General features: G+C 42.0%; 3 protein-coding genes across 5 annotated transcripts; 1 reads left to right on the top strand and 2 right to left on the bottom strand.

Annotated features, from left to right (window-relative positions):
- Positions 1-391: 391 nt before the first annotated feature.
- Positions 392-1,966, bottom strand: LOC131287908 (zinc finger protein 227-like). Of its 2 annotated transcripts, XM_058317002.1 has the most exons (5): positions 1,825-1,966; positions 1,611-1,757; positions 1,167-1,335; positions 948-1,099; positions 392-845 (listed from the first exon to the last, which is right to left on the bottom strand). In XM_058317002.1, exons 2-5 carry the CDS (start codon positions 1,661-1,663, stop codon positions 566-568), a joined length of 654 nt encoding a protein of 217 aa, XP_058172985.1. In that variant the 5' UTR covers positions 1,664-1,757; positions 1,825-1,966; the 3' UTR covers positions 392-565. The 2 variants fall into 2 exon arrangements, with proteins under 2 accessions (XP_058172985.1, XP_058172983.1); XM_058317000.1 differs by having other exon boundaries at positions 1,167-1,757; positions 1,825-1,960.
- Positions 1,967-2,928: 962 nt separating this feature from the next.
- Positions 2,929-3,970, bottom strand: LOC131288066 (zinc finger and BTB domain-containing protein 17). Its single transcript, XM_058317165.1, has 3 exons — positions 3,833-3,970; positions 3,170-3,778; positions 2,929-3,084 (listed from the first exon to the last, which is right to left on the bottom strand). Exons 1-3 carry the CDS (start codon positions 3,962-3,964, stop codon positions 2,929-2,931), a joined length of 897 nt encoding a protein of 298 aa, XP_058173148.1. The 5' UTR covers positions 3,965-3,970.
- A 2,192-nt stretch (positions 3,971-6,162) lies between these two features.
- On the top strand, positions 6,163-9,483 carry LOC131289927 (CCR4-NOT transcription complex subunit 7). Of its 2 annotated transcripts, none has more exons than XM_058319276.1 (4): positions 6,163-7,047; positions 7,133-7,924; positions 8,673-8,919; positions 9,073-9,483. In XM_058319276.1, the coding sequence occupies exons 2-4, from the start codon at positions 7,136-7,138 to the stop codon at positions 9,087-9,089; spliced, it is 1,053 nt and encodes a 350-aa protein (XP_058175259.1). In that variant the 5' UTR covers positions 6,163-7,047; positions 7,133-7,135; the 3' UTR covers positions 9,090-9,483. The 2 variants fall into 2 exon arrangements, with proteins under 2 accessions (XP_058175259.1, XP_058175258.1); XM_058319275.1 differs by having other exon boundaries at positions 9,054-9,483.
- Positions 9,484-22,700: the final 13,217 nt, after the last annotated feature.

Below are 22,700 nucleotides of genomic sequence, written 5' to 3'. Positions count from 1 at the left end.
AATTGTAATACCCTCAAATGTTTTAACAAATCAATATTAACTTCTTCTTCTTGGCGTAACGACCGTCTTTGTTCTTACAAGATTTTTTCCCTTTGTGTACGTGGATAGTCAGTCCTCTCGTACAGGGTCCGTAGAGGGTCCGGTCTCGGTTGGGATTCGAACCCACGCCGTCGAGGTGGAGAGCCCCAGCGCTCATTATTAACTTACCTGTTTTAAATTGTTTAATATTAATATAACAACATCCTTTGTTTAAGTTCATCAGTGTTCTATGAGTCACAGAAGCTAATTTGTAAAGCAAACTAATATCCTTATGGCAAATTGGGTTTTTAAAGTTAAGAACGATTTAGTAACGATTTGATGAAAATGATTTTATTCGTGAACTGTTACCGGCATTGGATTAAAGCGAGAGGTGTCTAATAAAAAAACTCGTTAACATCGCTAACGTAGCGATTTTAAACTCGTTCTAGGCTTTTCAAAGAAAAAACTATTAGTAAAATAAATTGCAAAAGATTTAGTTTCTATGTTTGAATCCTTACTTTTTCCTTATTTCATTAGGCTAATTTTATTAATTGTCTTTAGAACTCGACACTGACTCGAACTCGGCTATATTCGAGTCATTGTTCATTTTTGAAGGTATCATGCCTTCGTGATCCTTTCTATAGTGCATGTTTAGAAGACATTTATATCGATATGACTTTGTACAAAGTTCACAGCTGAATCGAAAACCAGAGTGCGCTATCTCATGATTTTTTTTTGCAGTACCACTCTTGAAACGTTTCGGACAAATGCTGCAAGCGAAAGGATGTTCATCGGAATGCACCTTTTGGTGGTTGGTTAGTTGTGTTCTGCAAAAAAAAAACGTACCCTTATTAGTTATTGCGCTAAGTAAAACAGATACATACAGTAGTAGTACGTAGGTCATTTGAAGTTAACGATGAAGAACTAACCTTAGCTTGAATGTACTGCTACAAGTTGTGCATTTGAACTCTTTTTGATTTAGATGCCAACTTCTCATATGCTGCTTACAGGATGATAGTAGACTGAATGATTTTGAGCATATCTGGCACTTGTATCTTTCGCCAGTTCCATGAATTGATGTCTGTAAAATAGAGAAATTAGTCACTTTCAATTGTTTTACGAGAATGTTCGATTTAGTTTGTACATACCATGTGACTCAAGTAGCTGTTTTTATTGCAAAAACCTCTGCCGCATTGTTCGCATGTTTTAATAATTTTTTTCTTGTGGACCTCATTTATGTGCCTTGATAAATTACCTTTAAGTGCCATTGCTAACGGACAGTGAGGACACGAATATTTCTTTACCTTGTCATGTATGCTGGAAATGTGAAGACCTACGTTAGTTACCATTTTGCCACAAATAGGGCAAAGTTGTTTTATATGCCGCTTGTATTCCCATTCCGAATCATCATCCGATTGTGAGAAGTTTGTTTTTTGACTGGTGTTTGCTGATATAAGGTTTCTTGAAGGAAACTGTGAAATATTATCATCAGTTAACTGAACTGTTATTAGGCTGGTTTCATGAGGTTCAATCATCGGTCCTTCTTCTACAACTTCATCTCCATATGTAACGTCCCAAGTATAATCTTTTACTTGTAACACACTCTCGACGAGTACCGAAAAGAGCTCTCGGAATTCATGATCATTTTTCAGACAACTTGCTCGGAATCTAGCTGCTTTTTTTATTGCTCCGCAACACGTTTCGCACGTGGCGAATGATCGCTGTTCCTCCTCGGTGATCTGTAAAACAAAACATTCTGTTCAAGTTCATTAGATCCTAGAGATTGCTAAAATGAGGAAAGTCCACCTGTATGCCGGTGAAGTATTCGATTTCCTCGATAGTCAATAGTGAAGAAGCCACATTTGAAACGGGAAGTAAATCGTTCTCGCACAAACAGAACCGACAAATATTAGAAATCTCACGCGTGGTGTTCTCCATTCTCCAATCTTGGAACTGTTGTTTGTTTATAAACATTCATCGTCATTGGCGTTAATGTCAAACAATCAGACGTGACTTGAGCTGACAGCAGAGGATTTCGCGCTCAAAGCCAGCATTTAAATGCCATGTTGGTAATTGCATGGCGTCTCCCAAGTAAATCAGTTGTTAAAACTTATCTTAATTCAAGAACAACGTGCCTTTATGATAAGTCGTAACTTATTTTTCATAATCGTTTTCACAATTGGATAAAAGCACTATTCGAAGCAATTTAACAAAGTAGAGCCCGCTCAGATTGATTCGCTAAAAACGATTTTTGTTGTTTTAAATGGTTTTTTTTAAAATATATCTGAACTTCTCAATGCTCTTAGCATTACGTTCTAGTCCATGCATCAGTATTATTTGATATGCAAGCTTGACGTTATAAAACCGTTTTATAACCGAGGTTATGCGAAATTCCGCCAACACCTCTTCCTTCGCTTTCCTGCTAATGTACATATAATTTCCATACGCCATAGATTTGTGATAGAAAATCGATCCGTGTCCGATAATATATTGTTTATCATATCAATTGCGTAATGTGCAAAACATTTATTTTACCTGTATATTGAAGATACATAGTTTTCTGTAGTTTACATGAAATACGCAGATCGGAAATAAACTAGATTTATGTTCGATTATTGTCGCTATCAACAGATGGTTCAGCTCCATGATCGTACCGGTAATGCCTATTAAGAAGATTTTTATACTTATATGATCGTTGGCATAGAGTGCATGAAAATCGGATTCCGGTGTGGGTTATTTCATGCGTTCTTTTCGCTTCCTTACTCTTGAAACGTTTTGGACATATTCTGCATGCATAAGGTTGATCGTTGGAATGCACGCTTTGATGTATTTTGAGTCTTTGGCTAAAAGGTAATAGATAATTGTTTAATCTTCAGCTATGCACGTTCATTAATGTTTTTTTTACTGTCCTTACCTCCCATTGAAAACCTTGTCGCATATCGTGCACTTGTGTTCCTTTCTAGTTTTATGCCATTTGTTCATGTGATGTCTGTATCTGTCTACTTGCTTGAATGTTTTCGAACAAATCTTACATTCGTACGTTCCGCCGATGCCATGCTTGATTGTCTGAAAGAGTTATTAGTAGTGTTATCCATATTATTAGTAGAGACAAGATTCGCTCCGAAAGATTCTTTCCGTTTCCACTACTAACCATGTGACGTACGAAAGTAGACATGTGAATGAATCCTTCACCGCATAATTCGCAAGATTTAGCTATTTTCTTTTCATGCACAGCCTCTATATGCTTTTTCATATTCGTTCCATTTGACATTTTTAACGGACAGTGTGGGCAGCTATACCTCCTTTCCTTGTTATGATGTATCATGTGGTTTGGTAGGTTTGTAACAAGTTTGCCACAGGTATAACAAACTGTTTTTTCTTTTTCAATTTTATGTTCGGTAGAAGTGTTTGGTTTTTCGTCAGCCTTGCCCTTGGCTTTCGCACTCGCAAGTCCTTTCGTTATTGGCCTTGCTACGGGAGCTGAGTGCACATCTTCAGCGTCACTGGCACTAGAATAACTGGCATCAAATGATGGTCCTTCTGCCCCAATTTGATCATCGCTTTCAAAGTTCGAGGAGTCATCTTGTATTTGTGTCGAATCTTCATTTTCCTCTTCCTTTATACTCTCTATTACCACAGAAAACAACTGTTTAAATACCACATCATTGTTGAGGCAGATGTTTCGGAAAGCAACCGAGTTTTCTAACACTTTGCAGCAGTTTTTGCAAATGGCAAAAGATAGCTGTTCTTCATCGGTGATCTGCAAAACAAAACAACGTTACACCCACGAAAAAGGGAAAACATTTGAGCTCACCTGTATCCCAGTGAAGTTTTCTATGTCTTGAACTGTTACCATTGAAGCAACAGCTTGCGTGATAGGAATTAAATCATCATGAAGCAAGCAAAACCGGCAGATATCCAAAATTTTACAAACTGCGTTCGCCATGGTGTGCCGTTTTCACCATGGAGGATTTGTTTACAAACAAGGTACCAGAAATGTCACCGATAAGTTGATTGAATTGTTTGTGCTTAGGGTGTGGTTATACGATCGTGAATATGCTCGGCTAGAGAATACTTTGATGTATGTAATGTAAATGCTTTGATAACTAAAAATGCGCACTGATCTGTATTTAATGAATGATTTTTATCGTGAAGCAATATCCTGTGATGATGGAATTAATATGGTATTTGGAACAGCTAATCGTGTTGAAATCGGCAACCTTAAAAGGTGGGAGAAAATCAAATACATATTGATTCGACAAAAATGAAAATGTTGGGAAAGCACAAATGATTGATGAATTGATTTTTATTTTATTATTTTTTCTAATAATTTTATGTGTCGCTATCATCTTAGTTATTTTCTGCGGGTGGTGTACCTTCATGATGTTTTCTGTAGTGCATAGTAAGTAAGGTTTTGTACCGATACGATTTTTCACAAAGGCTGCATGAAAATCGTATGCCGCTGTGTGTAAGTTCATGGTTTTTTCTAGCTTCCCGTTTTTTGAAACGTTTTGGACACAAGCTGCATCCATAAGGTTTCTCGTCTGAATGTACCGATTGATGATCTCGTAGATTATCTCTAAATGAGGAAAAAAGGAAACAGACAGATCATCATTAATCATTCTTGAATGTCGGAAAGGAAATAAGCGAACAAATCTTACTTTGATTTAAAAACCAGGGAGCACTTCGTACATGGAAACTCTTCGTTACCGTGCACGCTTCTGTAATGTTGAGTATAGTGAGAGGACCGATAGTAGGTTTTCGAACAAATCTGACACTCGTACTTTTTGCCAATACCGTGTTTCGATATCTGCGAACAAAAATGATGTGTGGTTTGTAATATAATCAAAACAAGATCGGCGAAGGAGATCCCTCCACCGGCCTTGTTTGTTAACATTAAACTAAATTATTTACCATGTGACTACTGTAGGTGTTGCGATGAATAAAGTCCGTACCACATATTTCACAGGATTTGAAGATTTTCTTTTCATGAAATGTTTGTACATGGAGCTTCCGATAATGTGTCATTGAAAATTGTTTCGGGCAATAGGGGCATGAATATTTTTTCTCTTTGGTATGTGTAAAACTATGAGTTTTGTAAGAAAATACCAGTCTTCCACATATATTGCAGAGTTCTCTGGGCTTGTTCAATTTGTTTTCTGCAGATTGTTCACTCTTTTCAACGAAGTTGTCTTGTTCTTTATAAATTTCTTCACTGGAATATGCATCATCGCTTTCAACTAGATTCGAAGAGGAAGGTTCATCTATAGCTTCCGAATGCGGTTCTTGACTGTTCATATCATCTTCGATTAGATTTGTTTCAACGGAATCGTGGTGCGAATAAGTCGTGAACAATGTTTGATCTGCTCCAATCGATATGGGATCGCCTTTAAATCTCTCGATATGTGCCGTAAAGAGCAGTTTGAACGTGGATTCATTTTGTAACGCCGTGGTTCGTAAAGCGACGAATTTTTCCAAAACTTGGCAGCATTTGTCGCAGATTGGAGCGTATAATTGCTCGTCGTCTGTAAGCTAAAGTAACAACATATCACGTAAAATGATATTACTGCAGTAGAGGACTGGATAACATACCTCAATACCAGTGTAATAGACTACATCTTGGATTGATGACTCGTTATTCCAAGCTTTTACTAAAGGAATGAGATCGTGGTCACTTAAACAAAATCGACAATTGCCGAACAATACAACCATTTCGTTCGCCATATCGTGCACAATGTATTTATTTACTTACAAATGCAATCGATTCGAATGTTTTCTACTGACAGTTTATTGACATTGTAAATTGTAGACGATCAAGGATAGGTGATAAAGTAGGTTAAAATGTATAAAAAATAACCTTATAGATACCTTGGTGTACATATTTGATAGACGTTGGTAAAATGTTAACTCAATAGATGACCGTCGAATCCATGAGCAAGCAATCGCATAATTATTATTCTAAAATAAAATGAACCACGAGGTTTTGCTTGATGAATTTGAATTTTCACTACTTTTACTCAACATAGTTATCACATCTAAATGTCAAAGCTCTTGGCGACAGTAGCCTCACAATCGTCACTCATCTTGGCTGGGATGAAGGAGACACCCGGTTTGGTTCTTGAAAATCACTTTTTTGACATTAACAAAGTTGAACGGTTGTTTGGGGTGCGAAGAACAAGCGACGTAAGCTGTACGCGCGGTGGGTAACAGGAGCGTCACCGACTGGTGGAGTGCTTGGTTAAACTTTCTTTTTGTTTCACTTTACATGGCTGCCCGCTGTTTCTTTACAACGCCATTGCAATGTCCAACGGAGAAGATTGCACCAGTGGCGAAGTGACCGCATCTCTTGGCCTCCAGCGCAAGAATCAGAAGTTGGTGTGAACAATACTCTTCCGGATTGGCGTAAAGTGTTGCAGTCTCAAAACAGTTGTGAAAAGCAAGTCCTACGAGCTGAGTAGAACCTGTACAGGGATATTTGGTTGTTTGCTGCTGTAGCACAATTTCCTTGCATCACGGAGTGTTCGAGTTTGCTGCTACGCGAGGGAAAAGTGTCCACTTGAACCGCGGCCTTGTAGTTACAGTTGAGAAGGTAAGACCGTGGCTGACGAAACGGTTGACCTGCCCGAAGACGCTGGCGAAATACGGGAAGAGACGGATCAAGGGGAAAGTGAATCGCTCATCGCAGCCGAGAAAACACCATCGGTGCCGGAGAGTTCAACATCAGGAATAGTAGAAGGTACATCACCGAGTCGGGCGAAGGAACCGTCGAAGGATATTGGAACAATAAACTACCCAGCTGATTTACGAAACGACGACAGTACTATCAGTCGTAACGAAACAACTAAGCCTGCGTTAGGTTCAACGACACAAAAGCCACCGAAGCAGCACTCCGTATTGGAGTCAACTGTCGAAAAGGAGGAGAAAGAGATCAATTGTCATACCGGTGTCGATAGGTTGCGCCATCGCAATTCGAATAGAGAGTCGTCTGAACACAAGAAGCATACAGTACAGCCGCAAACTGAGGTTCAGGTAAGCTTAAATCCTTTAAGACCGCCATCGTTGACTGGCGAATGACTTTCCGTCATTGATTCACAATTTGTATCATGTCGTACAGGCAATGCCATCGGCAGTTAGTGGCGGCGGAGGTCACGGAGGTGGAGGTGGTGGTGGCGGAGGAAACATGAACCCACAAACAAACGAAGAGTGTGGCATTCGGGATGTATGGCGACATAATCTGGACGAAGAGTTCCGCACAATACGCCACGTAGTGCAGAAGTATCATTACGTCGCGATGGACACTGAGTTCCCGGGCGTGGTCGCCCGTCCGGTCGGCGATTTCCGGTCTCCGGCGGACTACCAGTACCAGTGTTTGCGGTGTAACGTGGATCTGCTGCGCATTATCCAACTCGGGCTAACCTTCATGGACGACGACGGGCGCACGCCGGCCGGCTTTTCGACATGGCAGTTCAACTTCAAGTTCAATCTCAGCGAGGATATGTACGCACAGGACTCGATTGACTTGCTACTCAACTCGGGTATACAGTTCAAGAAGCACGAGGAGGACGGCATCGATCCGTTGGACTTCGCCGAGCTGCTGATCACGTCGGGTATCGTGCTGATGGATAACATCAAGTGGCTTAGCTTCCACTCGGGATACGATTTTGCCTACCTGCTGAAGCTGCTCACCGACCAGAACCTGCCGGTGGAGGAGGGCGACTTTTTCGAGCTGCTGCGAATCTACTTCCCAACCATCTATGACGTGAAGTATCTAATGAAGTCGTGCAAAAACCTGAAGGGCGGTCTGCAGGAGGTCGCCGACCAGCTGGAATTGCGACGCGTCGGTCCGCAGCATCAGGCCGGCTCGGACTCGCTGCTTACGGGAATGGCTTTCTTCAAAATGCGTGAGGTACATACGAAGGGATGTTATGCAACTGGTACAATCGACGACTGCTCGCGGGCTCTCGATGGTCAGCAGCCGCACTCGCTGGGCAGCCCGAATCAGAGCCGCAACAGCAGCGGTATCGGCAGCTTCGAGTGTCACTGTGCCGAGCGTATCGAGCGGTCATTGCTTCAGGCATTGAACCACATCGATACCCGCCTGAAGCGACACGGGAAACCGGAGGAGTAGCATATTCTTGCCTCATGTCATTACATACATTACTGCCAGATGAATTTGCACATCGTGACGGCATCGCGTACTGGCAGTCCATTCATTTAGCTGTCTTTTCCACAAGAAAAACCGATACTCTACCAAAGGAGAGAGGGTCGTTTAAAAATGTGATATATCTATACAATTAGTACAAAACCGTAGTGGAAACGCGTAATTCCGAGGGATTTTACACCTATTTAAAATAACGTTTTGCGCAATTATTCCATCGTAGATTTATTTGAATTTTGGAACGGTAGAATAGAATTATTATCAGCTGAAAAGCGAAGAAGCATATGCAAACAGTGTTTTTCCTGCCTCACCCTAAATCCATCTACTGACCAAAGAACGATACACGCATCGAATGTTCGTGAAAACAACACGAGTGACAACTGTCGAGATTATCGGAGCCGTCTCTAATTACTTGATCGCGTTCATTCTGATTCTGATTTTTCTCTTTCTTTCTTGTGCCCCATCACCGTGTGCCGCGCTCGGTTGTACGCCCTAGATGTTCTTTGAGGATAATATCGATAATGCGAAATATTCTGGTCACCTGTACGGTCTCGGCACGCCGTTCGTTGCGAACGGTAACAGCACGAACACGGGTAGCAGTGGCGGAGGTGGTGGCAGCGGGGGTACCGGTGGTGGCAACAGTGCAACTGGCGGCAGTGGCGTAGGCGGCGGCTCCTCCGGTGCCGGTACGGGCAACACCAGCAGCAACACGACCACGGGTAGCAGCGCGAATAACAGCAACAGTACGAATTTACATTCTCTCCTCACTTAACGATCACGTTTCGCAACCAATTCCATGGGAAGCGTGTGCGATTTTGTGGTTGCCCTTTGCTCTTTCCATCTTTCCATCGAATGGGTTTGTGAACTTGAGGTTTAGATCACACTATTTCTTGCAGGTAAACCGGAACGATAAACGACATGATGGATGGATAGAAGGACGGATGGACGGACCGGATGAATGGGACCCGGAAGGCGATACGCGTATAAACGGCGGCGTACACTGTACCCCCTTTTTCTCGTTTGCGTGGTGGCAGCAGTTGGATGTCTGAGTTGGTGTGGTGGCAGTCCCTGGGATATGCCTTCATCAAGAAACCATCTACACCGCATCACCGGCTGGTTGTATTCGGGAATACAGAATGTACAGAGTGTTTTCCGTCGTGTCGTTGGTTTGAAGATGGGAAACCATTGCAGCTGGTGAGCTGGTGGTTTCGCGGCGGTGTGGGAGAAAGTAGAATTAGGTTTAAAGCGTTTATTTCAATGACTCGTGAAAAGTGATGTGACGTGTGAGGGGCGAAAAATATAAAATAAAATTGTCAACAATTAGTCGAAACATGGTTGTATAACAAAGAGAAATAATTTTGTTTTATATCCCAAACATTTTTGCATGATACCACAGTTATGTTGATATCATCGTAAATATTTTGCTAGTCGGGTATAGCTTTACCGTACCATACACCTTTACCATATAATAGTCATGCTAGATTGTTATTATTCCACGTAGGCATTCCCGAGGATCCACGCGAGTGGGAGATACAAGTAAGCCCTATCGACGGTACCTCGTGTATTTGTAATGCACTTTCAGTTGTGCATAACGGAACTCGACAACTAACCATTTCGCTAATGGCTTTCCTGTGTCGATCAGTAACTTCGTTTTGAGCTGAAACATTTCACTCTAAATTGAATTTTTATCACTTTGTATCTATTTGTCATCCGTTTCCAAAAGCTGATAATTTCAACATCCTGGTTGTATGGTTGGTTTAAATAGTCTCCTTAACCTTACTTTGTTCCTGTAAAACCCTTCTAGTGTCCCTTCTCCAACTTCCGACTGTAATTAAATTTGGTTGCTGCTCCTACTAGCATATTAAAAGTTAAAGAGAAAACGATAGTGTTTAGAAGGATGATATGGTCGTGGTTGAAACGAAAGAAACACTTTCCAGGGAAGGAAAACAGTTGGATGAATGGATTGATGAGTGAGCCATTCTCTAGAGAATGGTTTTTAAAGACGATGACGACCATACCATTTGGAACGTAAATTATTTGGGACATTGTTCTACCGTGTGTTGCCATTTAACTCCCTACCGAACACCAGGCGTCTCCATTATTTTTTGTTCTTTGGGAAATAGTTGTTGGGAAATAGCAGTGAAAGCTCTGAAAATTCTCTGTCCATATTGTTTACCAGAAGTAGCACAACTTCCCATAGCTGGTTCGATCGGACCATGAAATTGGAAATCGGTGCTACCAGACCCCTGTCTCTATTAACTAACTTTCGGTCACTATATAGTATATCTTCGATTGAATATTGATGGTCACTTCTTAATGCCCTTCGATTGGTCATTTGTCAAATAATGTTCATGTGATCGTTTGAAGAACGCATTGTAAGCGAAGGCTTAAATCCACCTTCGAGGTGAAAAGTTGTGCAAATATTTGCGTAACTTGTTCAGCAGCCAAATCATTCCTGCGCCACTTGTGGTTTTTCTTTCCCACACGAATGGAGCAGGGTGCCGAACGGAAAACTTTTCTCTTTAATCTTCAATCCCGGTGGAGCTCTTACGGTACTCCACAAGCGGCACCGCATATTGGCTGCTTTGGTGGGCTTTTTAGTCTTCCGCCAAGAACGGTGGGGAGAGGGAGGCTCGCAGTGAAAGGTGACTCCCCCGTTGTCTTGGCGTCGGAAAGGTTCTAGCTCTTTTTCAATTTCCGGTCCCAGTCGTTTCCTTCGGCAGGGCGTGAGGTGTCAAATCGTGACATACATTGCGTGAGTTGCCAAGTTCGGTTACAAGAAACATCCGCCTTTCTCTGCCCAACCCCTGCGTTGGGAGGGTCTGGGTTGCCCTTAGTGGCGGCATTAGATATTCCGCTCGTCAATCGAACAGGAAGCAATTATAGCGGGAGTAGTGTAGAGACATGGCTCGGTGTCGGCCAACTTTGGGATGGGTGCAATAATGTTGATAAAGCAACGGGAAGGATCAATCACACTCAAATTTGTGGCTTCGCGGCGTCAATTCCTCGCCATGCCGAGGGTTATGTTTAAAGCTGATGGGACTATGCTTTGGGAGAACATTTTTCCTACTTCCACATTAAAGTTCCCACTCGTTTATGTGAGGTGTAACATAAGAACAACGCACCGAGGAGAATCTTCATTTTTCAATATTTATGATCACACTGCGTGATAACGGTGCCGCAGTGCGGTGATTGATTGCTGATTTCGAGATTCATCGACCTTCGCCTGGTGGTGTTGGATTCGACTCAAGTGATTAATTTTAAGCATCTGAAGCCCGTTTTCCCGCATGGCAGTTTGGCGTTCGAGTTTCGGTGGAAGATGGTGGTGTTAGGTGCGAAGTTGGGTTACTTCTTTGGCGATGATTGGCAATGCATGGCTTGTTGTCTATTTTTAGAAATAACATTGAAAAAAGTTTAAAATTGGATGTACAATCGAGTACTAATTGGTTGTCATGTAGTGTAAGAATGATTAGCATGTTTCTATCAATGATAATTGATGGATGAGTTATAAATTTTCTGTATCGATTTCATGTACAATTTTCTGCTATACTCTTGTAATACCCGGCATTTGTCCAAAAAAGTAAAGGGGAGCTGAAGGAAACATCGAATTTCCTTTTCGCAAGCTTTTGATGTTTAAAAATACGAGTCACCAGAAACATTCAGCACAGAATCTTTTATGTGTGTTAAAATAGATTCGACCAGATCTTTCGTTGTCAAACAAAATTGTCGTTTTTTTGTTGAATGAACTTTCCAACCCTGTTTGACGCATTTCATGCCATAAGAAAAAAGATCGTTTAAGTTGGAAGGAGATGAATCGCATTCAAAGGCAAAGTTTCCGCATATGTTGACGAAGCGAATAAATGATTAAAATTCATCCTGTGCACGAATCATGCCGGCAGAACAGATGTGCTCCAGAGGTGAAACAGGCGGAAAAGTAAATTTTCTTCCACCTCTTATTTCCTTGCTTCTTCAATCTGGTGTGTTGTTGTTTGGCGGCGGTTGTTGAAGATTTTATTGGAGATTGGATTTTGATTGAAACAGACAGTGCTGATGTTAGAGTGCTTTAAAGCTGAAGAAACCCAAGCTGCAACAAGGGAGATAAAAGCGGGAAGTTTGGCAAAATATGGGAGATGAGTAAAATTAAAAAAAAAAAAAGTAAAATGGCACATTCAGCATAAAAAGTGTGCTCATGGTTCGTTCGAAGACGTTTGAGCATGGAATAGGTCAAAGGTGAAATGCCATTATTAATTTATGGTTTAGTTATACAGTAGGAGGGGCTAAAATAAATCAGTAGATTTTTATCTTTTAGTAGAACTGGACCGTAGAGTTTTGAATATGGCTATATGATAAACCAAACAATTTTCAATGTATCAGGCTTTAATTTTCCGTTGCTTCCAATTTAATTTAGTTGCCCTTTCAATTGAGTAGTTATTTAAATTTTTTTCTAATTAATTATCTTGAAAGTGTAGTTTCATATGAGTTCTTTCATTATTTAAAACAGTTTCTGATTCGACGGTAACATGATTTAGTTAATCATGAACAATGAAATTAAATTCGCCAGACTATGTGTTCATGCCGAGTACACATTTGTGTAGCTTTCTTGGATTCGTGTTTCGATGCAGTCGCCAGTGCCTTTGTTGCACCTGCATCGATAGGACGCCAATGGGCACAGTTTTATCGTTCGTGTGCGTGTTTCGTTGCCGCCAAAAAGCGACTGGAAACGGAAGCAATCCGCAATCAATAGAGTTGTGGTGCAATCGAACCGGGTCCATGGGCGATGCTAACGGCAATAAATGGTACGCAATTTGTCTTCATTAGTTCGTTAGCGGAGTGCCGGAAGGAATGCAGCATGGGAAGCTGGAGCCACCCGTCGGCCTCCAAAGGTGTGTGCAATGGAAAAGTTTCCATTCGATGCCTCAGGGCGACCGACGTCGTGCGATTCCGGTTCGTGAAGCTGTTTTCCGGGTTGCCACAGCCAACACAATGCTCACGAAAAACTGGTGCCAAACTGGTCGTTATTTGATTTGTTTGTCGGGTGAAGTAGATCTGATCAGATTAACAGCTCAAATTCAGTTTTCCCAGCAAGACAGACAGATAGCGTCTGGAGTTCCGATTGCTAATGGCGGTGGTTTTTTGTTTGCAATGATAGTTTTACCACTTTGATTGGTAACCATTTAATTTATCTACTCAAAAAGAGACAAATTTTGAATAAAACTTTGTGGCACTCCTGAACAATGTCGTTTCCCGACGTTGTGAACACAATCTTTATTATAGCCAAGCCCGATGGACAAACACGTTGTTTCGCTTAGTGAAGCGAAACCGCATTGCATGAAGGGAAGGTCGTGAAGACACACAAAGGCTGACCGCGAAAGTTATGCAACAACCTTGGGCATTGTAATTGCCAGTGAAAACAACGACAGTGACTTTCTCCCGACCTGACGAAGCCATACAGGCAGTCAGTGCGGAAGTAAGGCATAGACATACCTTCCGCTAGACGTACCAAGCACTGGATGCGTGGTATCTATTTCAGATCGATGACTAAGGTCCTTGAAAAATCATGAATCGATGAACGATGATGAACAACACGTTTGTTACATTGAATTCTGCACATGCTTGATATTTTAAAATCTCTCACAAGGTTATTAATATTATAGTTATGAAGAATTCCATCTGAGAACGTGAAGTGATTTGTTTTCATTATCAAAATTTAATACACTTTAAAAATCTACTTTACTCAACTACAACAAACCGTCTTGCGCCTAACAACTAATTAAATTCTTCGAATTTCAGAGATTGAGGAGTTTTTCCTATTGGGTGAATGCTAAGAAGAAACGCAAATCGGCGCACCTTGCCGTGTATTTCAATAGCGAATGTAAAGCTTGTAATCCTCCTACAAACCCCCCCCCCCCCCCCCTTTCTGGTGTCTCCTTTAAACAGAATTCCCGTGTAAAACCGTAAGATATTTGCCAAGCAAATCGGATCTCTAGTGGTGTTTCTTCCGAGAACGTTGGATTTGAAATCGTCCTGGTGCCATTATCGCAAGTGTCATAAGCAGGGGAATAATTTGCCACACACCAGCGGGGGATGGCGCAAAATGCCCATAAATCTATAATCCCCCCACCCCTCCTGGACTGCTGTGGAATCCACCGGCGATGGGATGGGATGAGCAGGGTTGTTTGAAAGAAATTGTAGACTGTATCCTGGGCCAACGATTACGGTCCAACGTGGAGTGCTCGAGTTGATTCAAATTATTCCAACCGGTGCACACACGATCAACGGGCGCCGTGTTCTTTGAGTCGGAGGTTGGAGTTTAGCGAACCGGTTGTAATGTGCTGCCTGCCGGGAAAATGGTTCGTAACCTTTTTCGCTGTGAACGGAATCGAACACACGCGAAGATGCAGGTGCTGCTCGGCGGAACTTGGATCGCTAATTTATTCGTTTCATAATGTGCGGTTGATGAACTTTGGCGTTGCGGTACCACCTGTTACCATGAAGGAGGAACGCTACCTGAAGTTTTCCCGGTGCGTCATACATGCTTCGAGGGAAAGTGTTCTTGTAAGCAATAGCAGTTTTCACAATTTATTTTCAAAAGCATATAACACAAAAGAAGATGATTAAATCTTTTTATTGCTAATCTCGAAATATTGAATCTAAAACATCGAATTTTTGTTATTTGAACAGTTTTCAATTGTGGTTACCGTGAATGACATAAACATAGTGGGAAGCTATCGTCATCGGGGTAGCAGATGAGCTGCTGAAAAATCGATAGTTGTATCGATTTTCTTTCGGTTTTTGTGTGGTCTATGTACTACCATTGATAATTGAATTAGGATATGAAGTATCGTCGGCAACAGACGCTCCCAGTGTTCCGATGACATACAAAACGAACCAGGAAAGAGTTCAATGTTACTGGTTGCAAGTCGGTTAGGTAGGTTTGAGGTTAGGAGTGGATGATGACGGTGAAAACGGGAAGAGTCCTGTAATGGTTGATTTTGAAATATCCCGAAAACGTTTTTCTGGACTCAACGATGAATTGGTCGATTCTCATTCGGTGTTTTCTATTCTCTAGTTCAGACTTTGGTACTTTGTAAGGGGTAGTAGCAGCTCCCTGAACACGTGAGCGAGTGTTGACTTACTAGTCGCATAGGACATTGAAGGACGCGCCCAACAGTTTGCTCGTGATCCGTTGGGATTTTCGGTGTGAAGGTTACCGGATGGGATCATCATAGTTCCAGACAATTTGTCGCCGTAGAGTGGATAGTTGGTTTAAGGGTAGTCCATCCATATTTACAGTACACTAGAACTGGTCACGGTTTACCTAATTATACAATCAAATCGTACTGTGACAAAACCAGGTGGTTTAGGAAGCTGTTCTTATCGGATTCTCGCTATGCCACAGCTCAGCTGTCGACTGACCGGTAACATCAGTCTCAACGTTCCATCCTTCCATTGTGCACTTGTCATGTCATGTTTTGATTAGGGACTCTCAAATCATTCTCACGTTGGTTTGAGAGTCTTCGATCAGCTATGTTTTACATCATGTCAGATGACTATGCCGTGCGTTGTTTTAAACTGAATTGGGCTCTTGGCATTCAACAGGCGTCAACATAATGGAATTTTACTGTTTTCTTCAACATCTGTTCATATCATATTTTCAACAATTAATCATGTTGAATGGCATTGACAAAATATTGTTATTCTGAGTAATTTGTATTCAAAAAGTAAAGCCAATCAAAGAAACTCTACGATTTACCCCAGCGCAAAAGCTCTGTATAAAGAATATTTTAAACCGCTTTTAACTTCGCACTTGTAATGTTATCGTTTCATCTTAACTGGCCGGAAGTAAATAATCGAGGTACGGTTGAAACTTTTCCACTTCTTATCCGCTTTAAAGTTTTCCTTAGTTTCCTTCACTATAGCGACCGTTTTCGGGGGGTGAAAGAAAAAGAAGTTCTTATCGCGTCCCGGAGGAAGCATGTTTGATGGTATCGCAGTGCCCGGAATATAGCACAACTTTTCTTGCTTCGCGTTCCACGGTTGATGCGGCGAACCTTGGTGTGGACTCCTTGCCGTGGCGAAATGGGCAATGAGAAACAATAGACGAAACGATAACGTGACAAATTGAGATAACTTCTAAAGTGGACTTTTACTAGCAAGGACCGGTGCAGACTCTAGGGGCGGCGAGATCCGTGGGAAGTAACAGTAAACATCGATGTGTTACGCTTCCCGGTTCGTGTTTGACCTCGTCGAGCTCCTTAGGGATGAAGCAAAAGTTCAGATCAACACAAATCCCGAGGATGACGGGGGACGCACTAATGTTGCCGGCGGCTGAGCGAGTTCTGCTTTCCTGCACGGTTGGGATGTGAACCATGATTAGTGACAAAGATTCGCAAGGTCACGGTGAGATGGAAATCCATCCGATCCATCGATTTTCAGACCTTTAGAGTGTCTTTCCCTCCCACCAGACTCCAGGGAAGAAGTGTGCTTGCCTCTTAATCGCTTGACGTTGACAAATGCTCCATGAACTCCCCCGGAACGGTCTGCATCTCGATGCTTTCCTTCGCTCGGGGCGCACACTACAATTTCTACGCACTCACGTGAAGTAGTTCACTTTGGATGCGTGTGCCTTTTTTTCGTTTTCTGTTTTACTCCTACAATGCGGGCTCATTCAATGGGTAGAAAATTAATCGTCCCATGTTTTCTTTATCTCGCCGCCAACCTTTTGTTTGTTCCTTCTTTCTCCGCCACGTCCTTGACGGATGATAAATTAGATGGTTTGCGGGGCGCGTTGGGCCCGCAGGGATAACCAGCCAGATCCTCTACCGATTGATCCCCCGATATGTATGATGGAAAGCAACGAGAAAACCGTTCTCATTCTCTCAGTCATCGGTTGTTCTTCCTTTGTATTATATTATTGGATTTTTTTTTCGACAAACTTTTAATAACAACTCTTTGTTCCAGCTTGCTTATTGTTATAAGGCAATCAACATTAATGAAGAGTTTATTAGTTTATCGGTGTGAACTATTGTTTTTGTTCAACTAATGATTAATATACTTCCATTATCGCACTATATTTTATTGCACATTTTTTGTTAATTTGTGGAAAATCGGATTCCATTGTATTGGTATTGATACAATAAAGTATAGCAATCTACTTTTGAGGAGATTTTTGAAACTTGAATTAAGGAATGCAACGATGCACTGAAATATTTTTATTCGTTTTTTTTTGAATTATCATTTATAATACTAGAGGACACTTGTTTCTAGGATGTGTCTTTTCAAGGACGTTGGATTTCAAGAAGCAAACTGGTGTTTACAAATGTTTATTTAAATATTTTTTATCTTTTTATTTTGAATCAACCATCTTTCTATATTCAATCAGTCTCCATCCTATTTAATGTTATACAGTTTTGGGAAATGTATAAAGCTTTAGTATAAATACTGTTTTGGGCAGATAACATGCTATAAAGGAAGCTTCGAGTTATTGCAATTCTCCTAAAATAATCTAAAATACTTTTAACAGTAGCGTGCGGGGACAAGCAACCGCTTTACGTGGTTGTAGAGTAAAACAGGCTGTTTGCAGAAAAGCTCGATGTCGGCCCTCGGATTAACCACCTCAAAGCTGTCATTTTACCCTTTAAACATCATATTTGTGTGTTTGCAAGGCAAACCTGAAGATCGTGTGGCGCCAAAAAGGACCTCTTTGTAGGTGGTGTTTGCAATGCGTACCCCCTTTTGTGTGTGTGTGTGTGGTGGAGTAGTGCGCACCTTCAAAGCTGTCGGGCATCATTACAAAGTAGAGTTTTAGCAATTTCCTTCCTCCGCCGAATGGCTGAGACGGCGAGTGTAAACGAAGGTTTGGTTAAGTAAACAATTTATCTTCCATCCCCAGCGGCGACGACAACACGATGGAAACGGATGGAAAAGGCGTCGAAATGACGAACAAACTCGACGAGTGTGAGTGCAAACATGTGACGGAGCACGCGGCTACGTGGGGTTCCGGTGGAAAGTTGGTGAAAATAAAGTAGTTTCGCAAGCATAAGGACAAAGGTGGCTCATGAATACATAGAGTATCCTTCCGGTACATGAAGAAGAGGGGCTGATCATCGCTCGCAAGGGAAGGTGTAACTGGAAACGCGTGCACGCACACGTGTTGTTGGCGTGCAGCGAAAGGAAATTAAACCTTTAAACCGGTGGTTTCGACGCCAATTATAAGAAAAAGACTCTCGAAGGGCATTATTTGAATCGATAAAAAATAATTCGAAGAACATAAATATCCCACCAGTACCGTAATGTGAAATGACACAATTGAATTTCTACCCCTGGTAAAAGCAACTTTTAATTAATTTTATATCCGAAAGGGCCGTACTTTGTGTTTATGAAACTTTTGCAAAAGTGACTCAATCAATGTTCGGTTCTTTCCGGCATAAACCCTTCCTCAGCATCAATCAAGTGCTGATAGAACCGAGTCTATTTTTCAACTTTCCAAGCGTTAAAAACCAACCCAATCAAGCACGACGAAAGTTGTCTACTTCCCTTAGTTGAAGTAGTTCCCGTACCGGTGACAATCTGTCATTCGCCCTCACCATGGAAGTAGAAAGTTTTACGAAGCACAGCCAACCGTGAGTTCATTCCTGTGGTTGGCATCGGTAGTGAACGAATTTTCCACACTTCCTTGGCGATCGTCGAGGTAACAAACGTTTGTTGAATAAGACACTTTGCTTAGGTTTCTTCCGTTGCGAGATGTTTTTCAGTTTGAACTGCTCTCTTTCTCACTTGCTCGTAACGTGCAACGTTCTTACGATGCTGTGGAAACACGGTGAACTGTCTGAAGGATTCTTTCCCGGAGCAGATACCGATTTCGCTCTCGACGTTTTCGCGAATCACTCGCTTCTAGAACACAACGGGGTTGGTTCGAGGGTTTGCTGGTTGGTTGCGTCGGCGCGTCCCATATGATATTTGTTTTGACTGTACCGTTGACCGCCTTGTGCGAGGCCCGAGTCGGTTCGGTGTTCGTGTCGGTCGTGAGTCGGTCGACGTCATCAGTTCCGTTCCGCCGGGAGACTCCCGGAAGACGGCACCGTGCAAACGGCGATGAGTTTTTCAAAACCGTGCCGTCAGTCAGCATCGGGCGGTCGTTGCGAGCGCGTGCAGCGTTTTGGTTCAGATCCCAACGTTCATCTATCGGGACCGCGAGAGAGCGACCACTCGCCGTCGTTGCATCGCGTTGCCGTCGACGTTGTTGCTGTGAGATCCGGTCAGTTGGCGACCAGAGTGTTCCGTGTTCGGGTGCGTTTTTTCCGGTGGATCCTCGTATGAATTATAGAGTGAAGGGTTTTTGATGAAGCGTTCGACGTTCTGACCGCGGCACGCAAGGGCCGACGTAGTGTAAGGATAAAGTCACGAACGTACAACTATGATGAACAAACATTATGTCGGTAGTTTGTTGAAATTCAATTCGATACGGCCGAGTAGTGGTGGTGAATAAATTGAATTTTTCCAAACGTGATCGGTGAAAGTTACCTTCGTCGAATGAGTCACACTCGTTCGGTTCTGCATCAGTGTCTGACTTTCTTATTACGTTGCAGTGCATGTCGAATGTGCAATTTGAACTTTACAACTTCAACCCCTCTCTCTTTCGGTTCGTGCTTTTGAGAATGATTTTCATTTTTAATTTAATGTTTTTTTTCCACGGTATCGTTTTTAAATTGCCACGACAAACAACATACTCCACACAAGTAAAAGGTGAAACTATTGTTTATGGCGAGCAAAAGAGTTATTCCAACGGTGATCTCCATGAAGCACTTTGTGGTCAGCTTTGCGGTTATGTGCTGCGGTTCGAACAGAGGATGAAATGATGGATGGTGAAAGTTGGTCGAGATTATTACTAAAATACATGTTGAAAGAAATGTTATCTTCACAGTGAAGAGGTAAGTCGATTGGATGTTCTCTATATTCGAGTATGTTTGTTTTCTTTCTGTTCGACAAATTGATGAAAAAGTGTTACAATAATTGCCGTTATAAAGTGTGGAACATTCCAATTAAAAGTACAACTTTATTTTAGTTGTTTCTTCATTTTCAATTTTAATAAATACTATCGCATAGAAAAAGAAGTTAAAGAAAATGTGGATTATTTACCTATCAGATCATCAAACTAGCCCCTAGCGTGGATTCAATCTCCATCTTGCTTACAATTTTAATACCACTCCGATAAGAATACGCCTTCGGCTTACATTCTGTTTCACTGGGGCGAGTGATATAATCTTCCCTTGTGTTGTTTGTCAATACGAGACGATGCTAAACGAAGCAAGAGACCAGATTCGCACTAGCGCCATCACGATTCCCGTCACGTGCAGAAATGACACTTTCGTTCCGTCGTGTCTCCTCTATGGTGGATGGTGTTACTGTTTCGTTACGAAAGGAGGAGGGCCGCTTAGGAGATACGTTGCCTTTATCCTCTCGCCAGGGATTAGGAAGCAATTATTTGCCCTATCTTCTTGATGCATGGCCGCAATCCCCGAGACCTAACGCAGACGGAAGGTTTCTTACTACTGAGTGCCTTTCGGGTTCTTCTCCCATGACAAAATTCTGATTAAGCTAAATCCCTAGAATTGGGGCCAAATCTACCAACCGAAACTTCAACCCGCACCTGTTCCCACCGAAAGGTCGATAAATTTCGAAATATTTACCATCGCTCGGTTAGGCCGGGAAGGTAAATGGCGGACTTTCCATCGCCCACCTACAGGAACGCTATGTTTTTCCTTCTACGCGATCACCGCATCGTCGGCTATTTCCAGAAAAATGCCGGATGAAATGTAGCACTCGTTTATGCTCGCGGCATTTGTTACTCTTGTTCGCTGCCATTTTTCCTTTACACACTGTGTTAAAACTCTTTTTTTTTAAATGGAAAGTGGTTAACAAACGAAAATAAATATCGTCGTGTTTCTCATCGTCGGGGGGATAAATTTTTCGTTCGATTTTACTTCAGCTCACCTCGTCGATAAATTGTAGATCAACCGTGCGAGGAACGGAATCGGATTTCTTAAGTGTTTGTTTATTTAACATTCCTTTTTTTCCCTGCGCACCGGAAGTACGCGGCCCCGCCAAGGTGTGGTTTCGGGAATGGTGCAAAATGAAATGTTGAGGAAGAAAAACGGGAAAACCTATGTAGGGTAAATAGATCGGAGTGGTTTTTCTTTCATCAACCCAAGTGCAGTCACTTTACTTGAGGCTGGGTGGTCTGTAAATATTTTCCAGAGAATATCGGTCAGGTAAACTCCCGCCTTTGGATGGAAGTGGTTTTCATTTCATCAACTTGTAAAAATATCAACCCAGGAGATGGTTTCAATGATTATTTATCGATTCGGCTAGTCCCGTTGGCTAACTGTTTGAATTATCGTTCAACAGCGAAACGTTTCGATCTTTGGCACAACGGGGTCGATGACCACTCTTTTCTTCCTTAATCCATCTTTTCTCTCGGCCTAGAATGTGTCACCTAATTGTCTCCGCTGTCTGGGTCGGCTCGACAAATTGGTTGTTGGCCCAAATAAAAGTTCTCCTCAGTTTTGCATGTTGGCTTTAGGAACTTAGTTCCAAAGTGGATTTTCTGATTGTGCCAATAAAATTCGAACCAACGGCGAGTTGATGCAAGAGAATCTGGGTTTTCGAGCGCAGAGACAGATAAATCATTTTAAGATTGGCTCATTTTGAGAAAGTTGGCCATGTGAAATTGGTATAGGTGGGTGAACTGTGTTTGTATTCAAAATTTGATACCTAAATGGTCTTGAAATGTTAAATGAATATAAAATTTGACTGTTGAGTACAATTTCTGTTCCGAACGGGATAACAATTGACTAGTTTTCAATATATTTTTAGCTTCTATGAAAAGGGTCGAGTTGATAAAACGTCACTCTTTTCAAAGAAAAATAATTGTACCTGGCTCCGTTAACCCGATAGCTCCAAACGAGAGCACATCATCAATCTTTCAGCAACGCTTCGGAGCGTTCGAAATTGTTGTCACGTGTCAGCGTGCTCATTTGAATGCATCCGATGACAGTTCCTATTTCAACTTTTGGCACCGTGTCGCAACGAAAAAAAAGGGAACAAACGCCGCATTTTTCACTAAATGACCGCTTCCCACGTGCTGTTGCTTAATGCCCGGTTCCACAAATAGTGCGTTCGGAATGTCAACGCGGGATCGAAATTAGGGGTTGTTTGGAATGAATTGGATTGGATTCGTTTACGCGCGCACTACCTTATTGCACCACTCAACCGGCTGCCGCCAAACAACAACGAAACATATGGAAAAGCAGTCCCGGGAGGGTCGGAGGGCGTCGGTCCGTTTGGTTTATTGATTCAATTAAGTGTCAGTTTAAATCAATTTGCTGCAGCCAGCTTGTTAGTGGCCGTTTGTTGATGTGATTCTATTCCGGGGTGTTTGTTTAGCTGTCGCGTGTTTGGATCATTCTGCGTAGAGTTGTTTTGATAGCGCTCTAATTCCCTTTTTACACGCAAACTAATGGAA

Source organism: Anopheles ziemanni, chromosome 3 (assembly GCF_943734765.1).
Source record: "Anopheles ziemanni chromosome 3, idAnoZiCoDA_A2_x.2, whole genome shotgun sequence".
Classification (NCBI taxonomy): domain Eukaryota; kingdom Metazoa; phylum Arthropoda; class Insecta; order Diptera; family Culicidae; genus Anopheles; species Anopheles ziemanni.
This window is presented reverse-complemented; position numbering and strand designations above follow the sequence as displayed.

Bases quoted from the DNA above. Each gene is read 5' to 3' on its own strand.
- LOC131289927 (XM_058319275.1), top strand. From the start codon at position 7,136: ATGCCATCGGCAGTTAGTGGCGGCGGAGGTCACGGAGGTGGAGGTGGT. The intron at 7,925-8,672 runs GTACATACGAAG...TGTACGCCCTAG, and splicing joins CTTTCTTCAAAATGCGTGAG to ATGTTCTTTGAGGATAATAT. The intron at 8,920-9,053 runs GTACGAATTTAC...CTTGAGGTTTAG, and splicing joins CAGCGCGAATAACAGCAACA to ATCACACTATTTCTTGCAGG.
- LOC131287908 (XM_058317000.1), bottom strand. From the start codon at position 1,956: ATGGAGAACACCACGCGTGAGATTTCTAATATTTGTCGGTTCTGTTTG. The intron at 1,100-1,166 runs GTATGTACAAAC...TCTATTTTACAG, and splicing joins ACAGCTACTTGAGTCACATG to ACATCAATTCATGGAACTGG. The intron at 846-947 runs GTTAGTTCTTCA...TTTTTTTTGCAG, and splicing joins AGCAGTACATTCAAGCTAAG to AACACAACTAACCAACCACC.
- LOC131288066 (XM_058317165.1), bottom strand. From the start codon at position 3,964: ATGGCGAACGCAGTTTGTAAAATTTTGGATATCTGCCGGTTTTGCTTG. The intron at 3,779-3,832 runs GTGAGCTCAAAT...TTTGTTTTGCAG, and splicing joins AAAACTTCACTGGGATACAG to ATCACCGATGAAGAACAGCT. The intron at 3,085-3,169 runs GTTAGTAGTGGA...TAACTCTTTCAG, and splicing joins CTACTTTCGTACGTCACATG to ACAATCAAGCATGGCATCGG.